The following is a 15,152-nucleotide window of genomic DNA, read 5'->3' on the forward strand; positions in this document are numbered from 1 at the left end:
AAAGAATACATATCTGAACAGGATTAAGCTTGTTCAATATGAAGTTTCTCTCGCTTTAAGGCAATGGTTTGAGTGAATGGAATGATTACGTAAGAGATGGATTAGAGTTTGTGCTTGGGTGTGTATTGTGTGTTTGTGTGCACAGTGCATGTTTGTGAGCATGGCTGTGTAGTATGTAAGTGTGTGTTTGCCTGCATTGAATTAGTATGTTTGCTACTGAATAAGGCTGTGTGGATATGTGTTTGTGTGAATGCTGACACATACAAAAATAGACTGGACTGCAAAAGCATGGGAGGATTCACTTACACTTCAAGATAAGAAGAGTCATTTTACACACACTGACTATATTGATTTTGGATTTGCCCTTGTGCTTTAAAAATAAATATACTATGCGGAATGGGACTATGGAACGCAACTTTAGGGTTGTTTAGAGGATAAAACATTGTCATTCTCATCCATTTGGTTTCAAAATTGAAGATAATTTCAAAATTTTCTCTGGTTATCTGTCAATTACTCCTCTCATTGCTTTTGCTTTTTGCATCTGTGATCTACCCCCTCTCAGTCCAGCCAAGAGTCTTTTTCCACGCTAAATAGAAATTCTATGAATAATTCCATATTTATAGAGAGACGATTTAACAGAGCATGGTCCTTGCTTACTCATCTTAAGGTATTTGAATTTTGATCCCATATAAACAGTTTTCGAAGTGTGTGTGTTTGTAATAGGGCAACATTAGTTTCCTGTAACAAACACGTCTATGCAGCTTTGTACAGTTTAGCAGGCTACATTTTAGACACAAGTCCTTGCATGGAGGCTGAGCCAGTGCGCTTCTTGACTATGTCCCCACTCCAACCACGGCCCACAGCTTCATGCAGCACGCAGAGAGTTTGGCTTCTGGTCTTGTTTTATCGCCCCGTCAGCCCCAGTCATATTTACAGTGCAGTTGAGCTGTCCAGGGCCTGACGACTCCATTACTCCCTCTGATATTTATAATTTCATAAAGCTGCTCTATGACAATGTTTATTTTACCCAATCCCCCCTGCACCACCCCCCCCTTCTAATCTGCTCCTAATAAAGACATGCCAAGCACTAGGGGAGAAAAACGAGTGCACCCTGGTGCCTAGTCCCGATGGAAGTAGGAAGCGAAAGGATAAATCAGGGAGCCGGGCTGACAGAGGTGCACAGATTGTCAATGATAGCCCCCGTTCCGATCAAGCCCCTGCCCCTCAATACCTATGATCTATAGTAATGAAAATCCATGCAAACTATTGAATGGAGAAGATGGAGGTGGCAATGTTGAAATATTGGACGTCAGATGAACGGGGAAATATTATTTGTGGGGGCGGGAGGACTGATGAAAACTTTGTGAACCACAGACCAAAGTTTTTCAATTAGATGAATGCAATGAGCAAAGAAGAGTTTCCCGCCCAATTCAGAACTATCGTTCAATCCAATATTTTCTCTTTGTTGTAAACCTTTGACAGTGACATGGAGAGATGAAAAATGTGTACCATTGATATTTTCCTCAATCCTAACTTTTGTTTCAGAAAAAAGGTGAGACATTGACAGTCTTTTGTGTTGTGTTTTTGTGTTTGTCTCCGTTCTGTCTCTTTGTTCCTGTTTTGTCTGGTTTTGTTATTGTTTTGTCTGCGTTTCTGTCTACTTGGATGTATTTGGGTTTTTTTTGTGTGCCTTGTCTTATTTCGGAAGCAGACAACAGATGACACTGGGACGTCAGCCGAGTGTTCAAGCGATGACGAGGACCTGGAGGAATGCGACTCAGGCCATGCAGGTGGGCTAGGTTAGTTTTCCTCTGCTTGCTGTCATCTGCTCTCAATTCATACACACATGAGGATTATGGTATTCTCAAAGCATCGCACCCCCATGGCCACACAAAGTGTAACTTCTAGTTATCTATATACCAATTGCTGTGTATAAGTACAGTAAGTTACAGTTGAGAATGTTGATTTGTAACAAACAATCAAACTATAGAATGTCCGATTTACAGATACAGTTAACACATAGTTTTACAAGCTACACTTGCCCATGGGGTCTTTCCGAAGTGGTTAACATGGTCAACAATGCCCATACTAATTTTGTTTGCCATGCATTGGCTCAGTAAAAAAACACTAAGATAAAAGTAAAAAATTAGTATGGAGATATACTGTACCATGTTCTCTGCATAGATGCTTCAAAATGTATCATATTGTGTTTGAGTCCAATGTTCATGCTATGCGGTTCAGTACTGACTTGCATTTTGATACATGATACATTTTGAGATTATCTCCTTGAAATAGCTTTCAGCAAAATTACAGTGTGATATGTAGAAGAAATTTAAGTCGTTTTTTTTGTTTCATTTTCATTTGTGTTTCTCCATATTTCGAGGCTTGCCTGTTGAAACATTTAATAGAGAACAGATATCATCGAATTTCTGTGTACAAATTTTTGTTTTGTTTTTTTATAGTTTTGCTTCAAGGTGAACATGTTATTCTGCTGTCTTTTCCAACCCGAATATGAAAAATAGAATATTTTGACATCGTTGAGGTCCAAATCATCGATAACTCTGGGCTTTTTGGGAGAACTTGGGAGTCACCTTGCATTTCATGGGTGCAAAAGTCTTCTGTTGGTTGTCTGTCATGTGACTGTATGGGAAATATCAATTTTCATTTTAGCTAGTTTATCAATAGGCTACAAAAGTAACCAGTTTGTCCATAAAAACATAATCATAGCCTTGTAGTTTACATAAACAATTTCAGACCAATCAAACTGGGTGTTGTTGCCATTGCTTCTTTGTTACATTCAGCACTGGTCCATAACATGCATTTGCATCCATATTATCCTTAAAATTACATTCAAATTGTGAATGCAGTTGTTGATGATATTTCTATATGAGACAGACACATTTATTATTGAGCTTTCAAAAACAATTAAATTATATCTAAGTGTCTGTGCTGCGGTCATTCCAGACTGTAACTCGTACAAGATGTTTATGAGGATGTCAATCAATTCCACACAGTAGCTGATTAATAATCTGAGCAGTTCCACAGCAGATATAATTACAGTGTGGAACTTTAAAATAAGTTAATTAAAATGACGCGATGATACATGGCACTGGTAGGGTATACTGAAGATCCAGAATATCCAGAATGCTATATATATAATACAAAATAGGTATTTTAAAGAAAGTGGACAAAAAGAAAATAGTGAAATTGTTTAAAATAGCCTCTACTAGACTGGTACCAAGGGCCTTGAGAGTAATGAAAATATATGTCACAGACACATGACAGACAGCTGAAATACTGCAAGTTTCATACTGCTTAGACAATTGTGTCATCAGGACCATCTGACTGTGCTCTGAAGGTTACTCCCAAGATATTCCAAAGTGTATGTGAGAGATAGCAGTGTAAAAGGGTTCAGCTCTGCTCCGTACCGTAGACCCAGAGCACCACAGGATTTCTGAGGACAGATATGGACAGGGCCCCAGTCATCCAATCATATGTTTACACAGAAATTCACATCATTCTAACCCCGACATCAGTTGACGTGGACAGCTGCATGCAACGTGGTTCAATATTTTAATTTTTGTTGGGGTCACTATTTTGTTTTGTTTTTCTGTGACGCGTGAAGTTATTTATTTTCATTATATTTTTCACATTCTCATTGCTTTTCTGTATGTTTTCGGTATCTTACGTTTTTGTCCCTTTTTGAGTCGGTGGTATAATCTATTTCCCAAGTCTCCAAAATACAAAATTTCTGTTGTCTGGCCTCATCATGTGCAGCATGAATTTTTGGTGGTTGAAATTTACTTCAAGCTTTTGTGCCATGAGACCTCTACTGAAGCATTTCCATTAATAATTATCCAAACAAATAAAAGGCAACAAAATCTTTTCTTGCCATCAACTTTTAGGCAATTTTTTATATTTGACCAAAGAAAGTTGTGTACAAAGAATGATCTATTTAAAGCCCCTTTCCCACCATTCTTTCCTTTACAAACCTTTCCCCCTTACCCTCTGTCCAAGCCTTTCTGCATTGAGTATAATTTAATGCAGATGGCATAAAAAGAATTTTATTGCCACAAAGTATATCTGTGTTTCATTTTGTTACAAACTATCATTTGTGGCATGTATTTGCAATTAGCTGCTACCTCAATCCATCCACATCCTGGTGACCTTCATTGCATGGGCATTGAATGACTCCTTAGTGTGCTTTCGATTCTTGACTCAACCTGCATTTACACCAACTGGGCTGGGTTGTCAATCATTCTTACATTTAGCTCTATCTGTGCGGTCACAAACAACATCCTCTCTTTTGCCCACCATCTGTACTCTGTTTGTCTGTTTGTCGCCAACATGATCCTGTAAAACTGTCTAATATCCCTTTGTCCTTAGAGGAATTCCATAAAATGGTGCCAAGATGGCAAAAAAATGATGTGAGTCTACCAAAAGACTTTCATTTAGTAAAAATAGGGAATAGAGAGATTGTCATCTTGTGTTAAACAGCAATGTTGTGGTCATATCAATATATTCTAAATGTATTAACCTGCTTTAAGGTATAATTGATAAGATATAGGCTGCTCATACCCTTAATATGTGTTGTTTTCATGAAAATGTGCAATGATAACATCTTAAACTATTTTTTCAAATGTGCAGATAAAGTGTTTTTCACATAGCAATTATTTATTTATAAATTAAAATGTACCTGTAAAAGGTAGCCTAATACCTAATATAACTAAAATCAACATAATTCAGCCAGTAATGCAATTACTTTTTAGGCTCTGACAACTAAGTGTTTCAGACAAGAAGTCAAACTTGTTCAAGTTTTAAAGTTCACTCTGTCTCCAGAGGGCTTATTACTGTACCTAGGCAGGGCTTCCATATGTCCAACTGCCTAATGGCTTTTATAGACTGTACTGAAGAGGCTGTTTAGCTGGCCAATCTGTTCACCAGACTGTTTTTTATCTGAACCACAGGCCAACAGTCTGAGGTGTTAGACTATCATGTCAAAACGTATAAAGTTAATGATAACCTTGTTGTATAGTGCTACAAAACTAGTTTATGTATTTTAGTTTTGGTATACTCCCACACATAGTTGAAAACTTACACTCATATCACACTTAAGATACAGAATTTAGTTAGAGACCCCAGGGAATACAGAATCAGGGAATACAGAATCAATTATGACATTGGTATGATATGATGTTAACAAAAATAGCTAGGAGCAGTGTGGATCTTTAGCATAATCGTTAAGTGAATATCAATTCACCACAGGCATTTCAAGTGTGAACTTTGCAATCATGAACAAACAACCATTTGGATATGGATATTTTCTTTTGCAACATCTTTGATAAAATTGTGTTCATACACCATCAGAATGTACATTAAATAATACAATTATATAATTATATAATAGAATTACCAAATATATCACACGTATCATTACTAGCTGAGGATGACCATAACATGACCTCAAATTACTTATCATTGCCTAAAGGAAATGTAAAAGTCATATCATGGATTGAGATCAGATATAAAATGCTTGCACAACTAACACAGGCCTGCAAAATATAAAAAATATTCTGAACCTTGAACCCCATGCTGCCCAATATCAGTATTCTTGTGGTAGTCAGTAGATAGAGTTTAGTGTAGAACTGCTTGTGATTTTCAATACACCTGTCTTTTGATGGGAAGCTTCAGGTTTACTTACCATGCCCTGAAGTAGAATAGCCAGGGCGTAAGTCCTATTATAGAAATGGTACTTGAGACCTGCTGCACATTGGCAAGATCATAGTTTTACAAAAGGTTTGGAGAACATGCAGGGAACTATACTCTAGACAGTCTGCCCAGGAATGTACATTTGCTTGAATTCAAAAACAATTTAGCCAATTGCCTATATTACTGAGAATACTGGGTGATTGAACATAGTTATACCTAGCATCTCTTTTCCTGGAAAAGAGGTTATAGTCTGCACCAAGCTGGAAAGGTTATGGACAAACCAATTCACACACCCTATGAAAGGTGAAATATGTCAACACATTCCCTGCTTCTTCCAATGTCTGTAACATGGTCTGTTTTTACAAGATAAGGGCTGCTGTATCTGTCTTCAGAATGGTTGGCAGCCATTTGCTTGACACTATCTGCCTTTGAGAAGAAGTTTGACCCTGGAGTCTGTGTAAATGTTACTTATGATATTCCACATGTTTATAGCACTATGATATCAGCCCAATTGAGTGGCGTCTCACTACCATAATGCTGAAAAGGATTGGCGTGATACACTCACAGAGAAGAATAGAAACATGCAGTGTTTTTGCTTGTTCTTCTCTAAAAACACAAATAAAAACCTATCAAGCCTTTAAGTCTTGATAGCTATCGCACACCTATTCTTAATTCTTTTGTAGAAATTGGTAAATTAACATTAATTATAACGTACATTATTAAAAAAAACAATACAATCACATAGATATCTAAAGTAATCTTTTGCTAAGCAGCTATTATAGTTACACATTACAGTTATACATTTGCATGCATTGGAAGGCATCGAAAGGTTACAAATGCTCTGCTTTGTTTCTATAGGGAAGTTATTGGTAAGTGCATAACACCTGATCTAATAATTTAGGTGATTTTTAATTGTTTGAAACATTTGAAGAAACAAAGCATTTAACAAGCCTCATGCCTGATTAATAGTTTCTAAGTAATAATTATTTGGTTGATTTACTAACTTTCTTACACGACCAAACTCTAAAGCCATAACCCTTCTTGTGGAATTCCTCTATGTTTATATTTATGTCTAGAGAAAACTAAAGGCAGTGGGTATGAGCCTTCATCTTTAAAGGTGTTAATAGGATATTTGTATCGACACTACATACCATGCCAATGTAGATTGTGGTAAAAACTCCATAGTTATTATATAACTGTATGAATTATTATTATCCTTAATATTATTATACACAACCACCCCATGCCTATCCTCAGCCCCACTGCCCTTGGTTTAACAACCTCCTATTCCTCTAATAAAGGTCAACATCCATGTCTTCCCTTACCCCAGCTTGCTGTATTGTTTTTTTATTTGATTTCTACTTTCCCTAAATGCAACTTACTTTAAGCATGCATCAACATCTTGCAGTACAAAAAAAACAGATGAACCCATTCTCAGCCAATATCTTCTCTCTTTCTCTCTCTGACGTACACCCAGGCTGCACGCCACAGTGTTCATGTTCTAAGACTAACATTAACAGATATATTTGTCATCAAAATCACATGACAGAGGAGACAGTCTTCTCCCAACAGAAGACTGCTCCTCTTGACTGTGTCTGTTTCTAGTGTGTGCATCTGGTTGTAGTGTGTGAACATTTAAATGGCTTTGTTCTTCCATCTTATTGACATTTTTCATTTGGTAGTTTTTATTAGGTCATTTTTGTATTGGTATTATCCAATTGATCTATGACATTTTGGTTGTTTTAATTATTTTCCGAATTATCAAGTATGTTTAGTTTGGATCACTTCTAATTAGATGGGAATATTTGAATCACAGTTAAATACTTTTTTTGAAGTCATAATTTTTCACTTTTTGGTGGATCTGGAACTACTTTAGTGGATGAACAGTGCTTTTGAGACCACTGCTTCATAAATAAAATCTTTAGATAAAGAATCATATAAAAGTTTATTTTGAATCACTGAACTGCACTAAACCACAGACATCTGCAGTATTCCAAAAGACAATCTCAAGCCCAGGAGTGGTTCCCGATCTGTCTGATATCTTTTGTTTTATAGATTATTATTATTATATATATTTTTTAGCTATTTTAATTTAACAATTGAATTTTTAATGAGTGACTGATTATAAGAGAAGATAAAACGAACTGCATGGCTAAGAAGTTGCAGTTTAGGGTTTGTCAGACTTGTCAGTGTTAGAGTTCTGTTCTTTTCTGTAGATGGGCATGTATATGCTCATTGTTTGTATATCCCCATCCCTTCCTTACAGCCAAAAGCTCTAATGCCGCCCGACCGCTTCGTACTGCCTTTACATGGACATGGCAACTGACTTACACTACCACCCTCACCATCCTCATTTCCTATGTAGTATGTTCATAGGCCCCACGCTCTTTCACTCCCCCCTCCCCCTCTCCAGCAACGTTGAAATATGTACAGTCATCCATTCATTCTAAACTAAAGATCAACTGACAAATTAAGCAAAAATCTCAAATGAATAGAATGTAGATATTTATTGAGAAGTCTATCAAAGCGAAAAACGTATAGTACAGTTTTTTGTAAAAACTGGATTATTTATCAGAGAAAAAAAAACAAAACAGAATTATGGTGAAGTTTATTTTTCATGTTATGTGGTGTGGATGTATGTGTTGTTGCCTCCCTGTACCATCCTGTCTAAAGAGAAATTAAACAAAATTGAAAATTGCTAAAATGATTTTCTAACAATGCAAGCGACTTATCCAAGAGCATTCTTACACAACTTTCTTTTGTACATTTTTTCTTCATGCCAAAATCATGCGGGCAATTTGTTGATGTAAGTTGAAAAAAGATCATTTGGTATGCTATCTTTATTAAATGCACTTTTAGACAGTTGTTATGATGTATTTTAATATATTTATGTTTTGTATTAAATGTGCTTTTTTAGATTAATTAATCATATTTTCCTAGATATAGTTGTGCTCTTAGTTTGTGAATGTATATTGTAATGTTGGCCATAACGTGAGTGATACTAATAACTAGTAGTATTTTGCCTTGATTGTATTTCTTATGATTTCAAATTTGCATCAGTATGTAATTCACTAGCATTGTGCTTTATACACAAATCTTAATGGCAGTGGATTTTGGCAGTGACAATGACACCATGAATTTATTACCTATGAACACCAGACACTGAATAGACAACATGCATGGAATCCAAACATGATGTTAGGCTTATCTTTTCCTTATTTATTAAGGATCACTACATATGTCTTCCTTATGCAGACACAACATAATTTATGGACACACTCAATTGCTATTGTCTAAAATTAGCTTTGTCATCCTTCACAACTCTCCCACAAGTGCCTACAAGATCTGAGGATTTGCAAGTCTAATTCCAACCTCCTGGTACCCAGAACTACTCTAATCACTACATAAGCTCTTTATTGCTCCTGTGTTTTTTGTGTGCTTTTAATGAGCTACTTAGTTTGAAGTATGGACAAATGTTGCCAGGGTAAAAATTATGTATCTGATTTGCTGTAGAGCTATTTCATGTACTGTACTCTTCCCAGTAGGTTGAAAGGAAGAGTACATTTAAGAATAGGAAATTACAAAAAGAGAGGAATAAGGAAACTAATAGAGTATAATTAAGTATTTTCCCTTTCTTTCACATCTGTTTCCTCTTATTTGTTGATAGTTACAGGGACAGTTTGACACAAGATCAAACATGCATGTTTTTCCTCCTACCTGTAATACTATTTATCCATCTAGATAGTTTTCTTGTGAATTTTGGAGATATCCAATACATCTTTTAAAAAAATGCTATTTGGGGACAGTTCCAGACACAACTGCATAGACACCTGAGTAAGAGGTGGTACTCACACTGGTCAAAGTTGAATTCATCTATCAAGGGCTACTTTCTGGTGTCATTGCTCTGCCTGTGTTGAACTGCCATTCTGGAAGATGTATAGAGACATTCAAAAGGTGAGAGGTAGAGGACAGCTGGGGAGCCAGGTGCTGACACTAGTGTTCAAAAGCATAATATAATAATAGACCTTTGGTCCAAAACAGTTTGGGTTTGGGTTTGAGATCAGCAGTAAGAGGCTGAGTATCAATGTTGCAGTTATCTTTTGAATGTTTTATTGTTTTATTTTGAGTAAATACGTATTATATTACTGATTAATCAAGAAAAATCAAGGCGTGATGTACCAGTAGTTGCAATACATGGTAAAGTCAAATAAATAATAAAATGTCAATAATCTGAACAATTTTGCAAATTGATTTAAATGTTATTATACCACCGTGGCACCTTTTTTACACTACTGATTTGTCCCTTGTTTATTTAGCTGCTTGGAAACTGTTCAAAAAATTTGTTTGATTCTTACTAGTTTCTGGCTCACCCTTGCACTCCCCTTAGCCTTTTGATGCACTTAAGCTTTACTCTTTAGTTTGTTTTTTTATGATTTCTGTTGTTATATTGGTTTATGTTCTGTTATGTTAAGCAAGTGTGCTTTTATTGTACTTTTTTGCTAATGTCTAGTGATATATTTTTTGGGCACATGATTTCCTAGATTAAGTATTTGTCATGTTACAGTACCCTTGATGTTCGCTAATATGTATTCTTGTCTGTTTCCAACCCTAGGAGGTGAATTAGTGTTCCCTATACTTGTAGAGGACCCGTTAGCCCACCCCTCTGTAGCTCCTCGTACACCCTTCATCCCCGTCCCCCCAACCCTCCGCCCACTCCTCACCATTAATGAGACCACCAAAGAGTCCCTGTCCAAGGCCACTGAGGCGGGGGTACCTTGCTTGTCGGACCGAGGCAGCGATGATTGTGATGATGATGATGATGGCTTGGTGATATCGGGGTATGGCTCTGGGGAAGCGTTTGACTCTAACCTGCCCCCTACTGATGATGAAGATTTTTACACCACCTTCTCCTTGGTAACAGATAAGACCTTGTCCACGTCGACCTTTGAAGGTGACTACAAAGCTCACGCGCCCAAGTGGGACACCAAGAACTTTAGACCTAACAAACCCTCCGCCTCCGATCGCGGTAGGACTACCACTTCTGCGGCACCGCCGCTAGCCCCCGACCAGAGCCGCACCACTGCCGCCGCCTCCACCGCAACCCTCCACCATGTGCCCGCCGGCAAAATGAATAACCGCGAGCTAAAACCCCAGCCAGACCTAGTGTTGCTCCCGTTGCCCACGTCCTATGAGGTAGACAGCACCAAGCAGAGGGGCTCACTAATAACCTCCCCCATGTTCCGTAATGTACCCACAGCACTCCCCACCCAGCCGGGCGTCAGGCGAGTCCCAGGACCCTCGGAAGTGGTCCGCGAGTCTAGCAGCACCACCGGGATGGTCGTCGGGATAGTGGCGGCCGCCGCTCTGTGCATCCTCATCCTCCTGTACGCCATGTATAAGTACAGGAATAGGGATGAGGGGTCCTACCAAGTGGACGAGAGCAGGAACTACATCACCAATTCAGCCGTGCAGAGCAACGGTGCTGTCATGAAGGACAAACAGCAGTGCTCGAAAGGCGGCAACAAGAAACAGAAAAACAAGGATAAGGAGTATTACGTGTGAGTGTGAGACGTTTTTTTTTTGCGAGATATAGTGAGAGAGAGATGGGAAAAGAGCGAACATTTATTTCATGGTTTCCTTAACTAGGAGCTACGATGAAAGATGGTATGAAATGGAACTTGAATCTCATTCTGTGCTGAGTGGTTGAACTTATGACTTGTACTGTAATATAAAGCACACTTACTATTGTAAGCATACAGAGAAGGTAAATAGCAAATTTAGTGACCTTGCTCTTCTATCTGGTCCGAGATGTTATCAGTGTAGAAATACTTCACGGCTACATCATTATCCTAAGTGACTTTTAGAGCTATGTGATCCTTGGCGTAAAAAAAAAAATATATATATATCTTGTTTTCTTTTTGTAAAACTGTACAAATGGAAACTGTCAATAATCTTGACCATTTTCAGCATGGAAGCAACATGTAGTGCTTAACAAGAGTGGGTCAGGATTCAGGATCATTGTGAAGTTGACAGAAAATAAGGACTCTTGCCATGAGAATATGACAAATTTGTATCGTTTATACATTATAAAAATGTGGTGTCTTATAATTTTTTTGCTCTACGCAAAAAAAGAAAACAACTACTCTGTGTATCTACTGAAACCAAGTGAGAAAGTCACTGAGGACAGATCTCTTAGGCTCTTGTAGCTCTGTCCTCTGATCTCAACACTATTACTCTCATCATGTGACGGACAGAATGACTCTAAAACATTGGATTGTGGTGAGAAGTGGTCGGTTTTTCTTGACTCGGTAAAAAGCACCTGATTGTAAAATGCATGCCATCCTAATGCTACAGTACAGTACCTGTACTGTACCGTAAAAGTACAATAAATGGCGTTAGCTTGAACAGTCCGAGGCCAAAAGGTTCTTCATCATCAGAACTATACACCTCTTGATTTTGTTTTCCTCAAAAATGTCAAAGAAAATAGTATTCCTTACAAAAAGGTATATTATTGATTTGCAGCCAGTGCTGGTTGTATCTTTTGCAACCTTCTGTGTGTTGGTTCATTGCCTCTTGTTTTATTTTCTATGGAGCTGTCCAAAAGAGGGCAGATGCAGTACTATAACACTGTTAACAGATGTCTATACAGAAATAAATCTAATGTGAAAAGTGTGAACTATATCTGTTTTCACAGTCAACTGTATCACACAACAAAATTTGTTTACATATTTTATTACATACTAGCTGTTGTTCTTTGTAGGTAGAATTGTACATATACCATTACAGCTGTAATTTTTTAGTACTTCTATTGTACAGACTGATCATATGGTTTATCAGTGTATTTCATGGAGAAAAAAAATATATAAATGTTAGGTGACATGGAGAGACTTTAAGATGTGGAGAATATACACATATTTTGCAAAGAAAGGAGAAAATCTATTGTCAGGATCGAGATCTTATCCTAGATGTTTCTAAATTTGCATGAATATTTGACAAGTTGTAAGCTTTCAATCAAATCCAATATGACCGTGTACTAAGGCTGACTTGTGATCAGTTTACTTAATTACGTGTTCTTTCTACTTTGAGGAGAACAAAGGGAATACATAACAAATAGAGACTATAATGGATGGGAATGCCTGTTAAGACGACCTCATAAAACAGTGTGATTCTTGCAAAACTGCTAGGAATGAGTACTTAACTGTACATTTTTTTCAAATCACCTTTGGTTCTCATATTTCGGCAGTCAATCATTTTTACATATTTAGTTTATGTTTACTCACCGTTTGAATCCTTAAAAAAAAACTATTTTTTCCAAGAGCTTTCCCCCATATTGTTTTTTTTTTTTTTTTTTTTTTTGATTCATGCTTTTTATTTAACTAATTCACTGACAATAAAATGTTCTCCCAAAAAAGATTCTGTTGTTTCTGAAACACACTTGTACTTCTGCTGGGCCCCATCTGAGCACCTGATAGGCTGATTTTGGCTCACCAGAGTGTTGCTTCTCCTTATTACCATCTTGCTCCATTCTCCAAATGATGTGTTTTGTAATGCTTTTATGTTGAAATATGCTTTATGTAATATGTATGTATGTATGTATGTCATTTCTCACTTACATGTCTAACTTTACACAGAAATCCGATTCCTCGCACCAGTCTGTGATGAGGGTGAAAGTACTTTTACTGTAAATCAAAGGCTTTTCCCCCCAACCATACCGTACTTTTCATGCATCCTTCCACCACAACACCAGCAACCATCGTAGCGTCAAGCACTGCTTTTACCCTCAAACAACTCAAGTCTTTTACTGCTTGGTTTTACTACCAGCCCAAACACAGATCGACGCGGGGGACTTGTGATTTACACGTGAATCCTAACGTCAGCATTACCTCCTGACAGTGAGAAATATCACACACCCTCTATGGGATTCGGGTGACAGCTCTGCCCTTTGCTGTCTGTTTGTTAATGGTGGCTCCCAGAGAGCTCTGAAGATCATTCTCATTCTCCTGTGGCAGCCAAAGCTGCAATCTTTAATGACTCGCAGAGTTACATGTACTCATAAAGTAATTGTAAAGCACAAATTTGTTTAGGATGACACAAAATGGTATGATTTGTATTTGTCATTTGTTCATTTTTACAGTAACTTGTGTAGTGTTAACCATGTATGGGGATGTGGATGTTAAAGACAGCACTGACCATGAGACACATTTTAGGATAAAAACAAACAAACTGAAACTGTAATTTCCATAGGTTGGTATAATTCAACTGTTTGAATGTAAAAGTTTGAATTTCCTTTTTGTTTGTATATCTAATTTCCTCTCAAGTCAGTTCTGCAACTTAAACCTATGTTTGATAAGCTTAGGCTGTTGCACTGAACAGCTCCCATCTCTGCAAACAAACATTCTCTCTAAACCACTTCCAAAGTACCTGATTGCTGCATATGACGGTAAATACAGAGTTTGCTAAGGCTGTCCAGTCCTACCAAGCCGCTCCCGGCCTTAAGCGAACTCTCCCCAATAAGTGCCCATACCATTCATTTTACAGCCTCACAGAATTACCTTCCAGATTGGCTGCATTGATCGGAAACTGCTGCAGTTCCTTCCAGGTGATGAAGCAGAGCAAGGCAACCTTAATTGAACTTGCTGAGTCCACAATCTACACACAGGTGGGTTTTCTATTCTGCAAAGAGAAGAGGAAGATGTATGTTGTCATGTAATGTTGTCATAACTTTGTAAATTGTTTATTATTTAGAAAATAGACTTGATTGACAAATACTCAGTTGCGTCCCCTAATGCTGAGACAAGGCTGCCCTCAAGTTTTTTATCGGTTTTTCATTTTGTTTTTTTGCTCAAAGCCTTTTATTAAAAAAAGATTGCAGCCATATTAAATAATCATCCAACATCAGGAACCATTATTAATAGAAATAAATTATATAGCAAAATATAGATAAACAGAGTTTATGAGATTATATATATCATAATGCGTATCTGTTGGACAAATGCTTTCCATCTGTTCTACATGTTGAAAATGAAATATAGCGGTGGGCTGAAATTGAGTTTGAGAGATTGGGTCACTCCCTTTGTTTCTTGAAATCCAGCCGAGAGTGAGCGTCAGAGATTTCTCTTCTCGGGTCCCAGAGGTGCTTCTCCAAATGACATGTCATATTCAGTAGGTACACACCGCTCTCTGATGTTAACATGAAAGCCAGTTACGATTAACAGCTTCCCAATTCCCACTGTTTAAGACGGAGACAATTCAGGTGTGCAGGAGTGCATATGTGAAAAGGGGAGAGGGAAATTGCCTGGGATCCATCAGGAATGATGCCATTAGTCACAGCCTGAGCTGGATAGTTGTTTTTTTCTTCTTCCTCCCAAGCCTGCTGTAAAGATAGAAACTTATTTTCACAAGCTGAGCTAATGCTGTTAAAGTGAGCTGTTGGAGTTTGGTGA

General features: G+C 37.5%; 1 protein-coding gene across 1 annotated transcript in view; it reads left to right on the forward strand.

Annotated features, from left to right (window-relative positions):
* Positions 1-15,152, forward strand: part of nrxn3a (neurexin 3a) — a 532,817-nt gene that overhangs the window by 160,134 nt on the left and 357,531 nt on the right. Inside the window, 2 exon segments of the mRNA XM_062469812.1 lie at positions 1,709-1,790; positions 10,967-11,301. Coding sequence (XP_062325796.1) covers positions 1,709-1,790; positions 10,967-11,271 — 387 coding nt within the window. The 3' untranslated portion in view covers positions 11,272-11,301.

The sequence above is a fragment of the Osmerus eperlanus genome, chromosome 9, assembly GCF_963692335.1.
Source record: "Osmerus eperlanus chromosome 9, fOsmEpe2.1, whole genome shotgun sequence".
Classification (NCBI taxonomy): Eukaryota; Metazoa; Chordata; class Actinopteri; order Osmeriformes; family Osmeridae; genus Osmerus; species Osmerus eperlanus.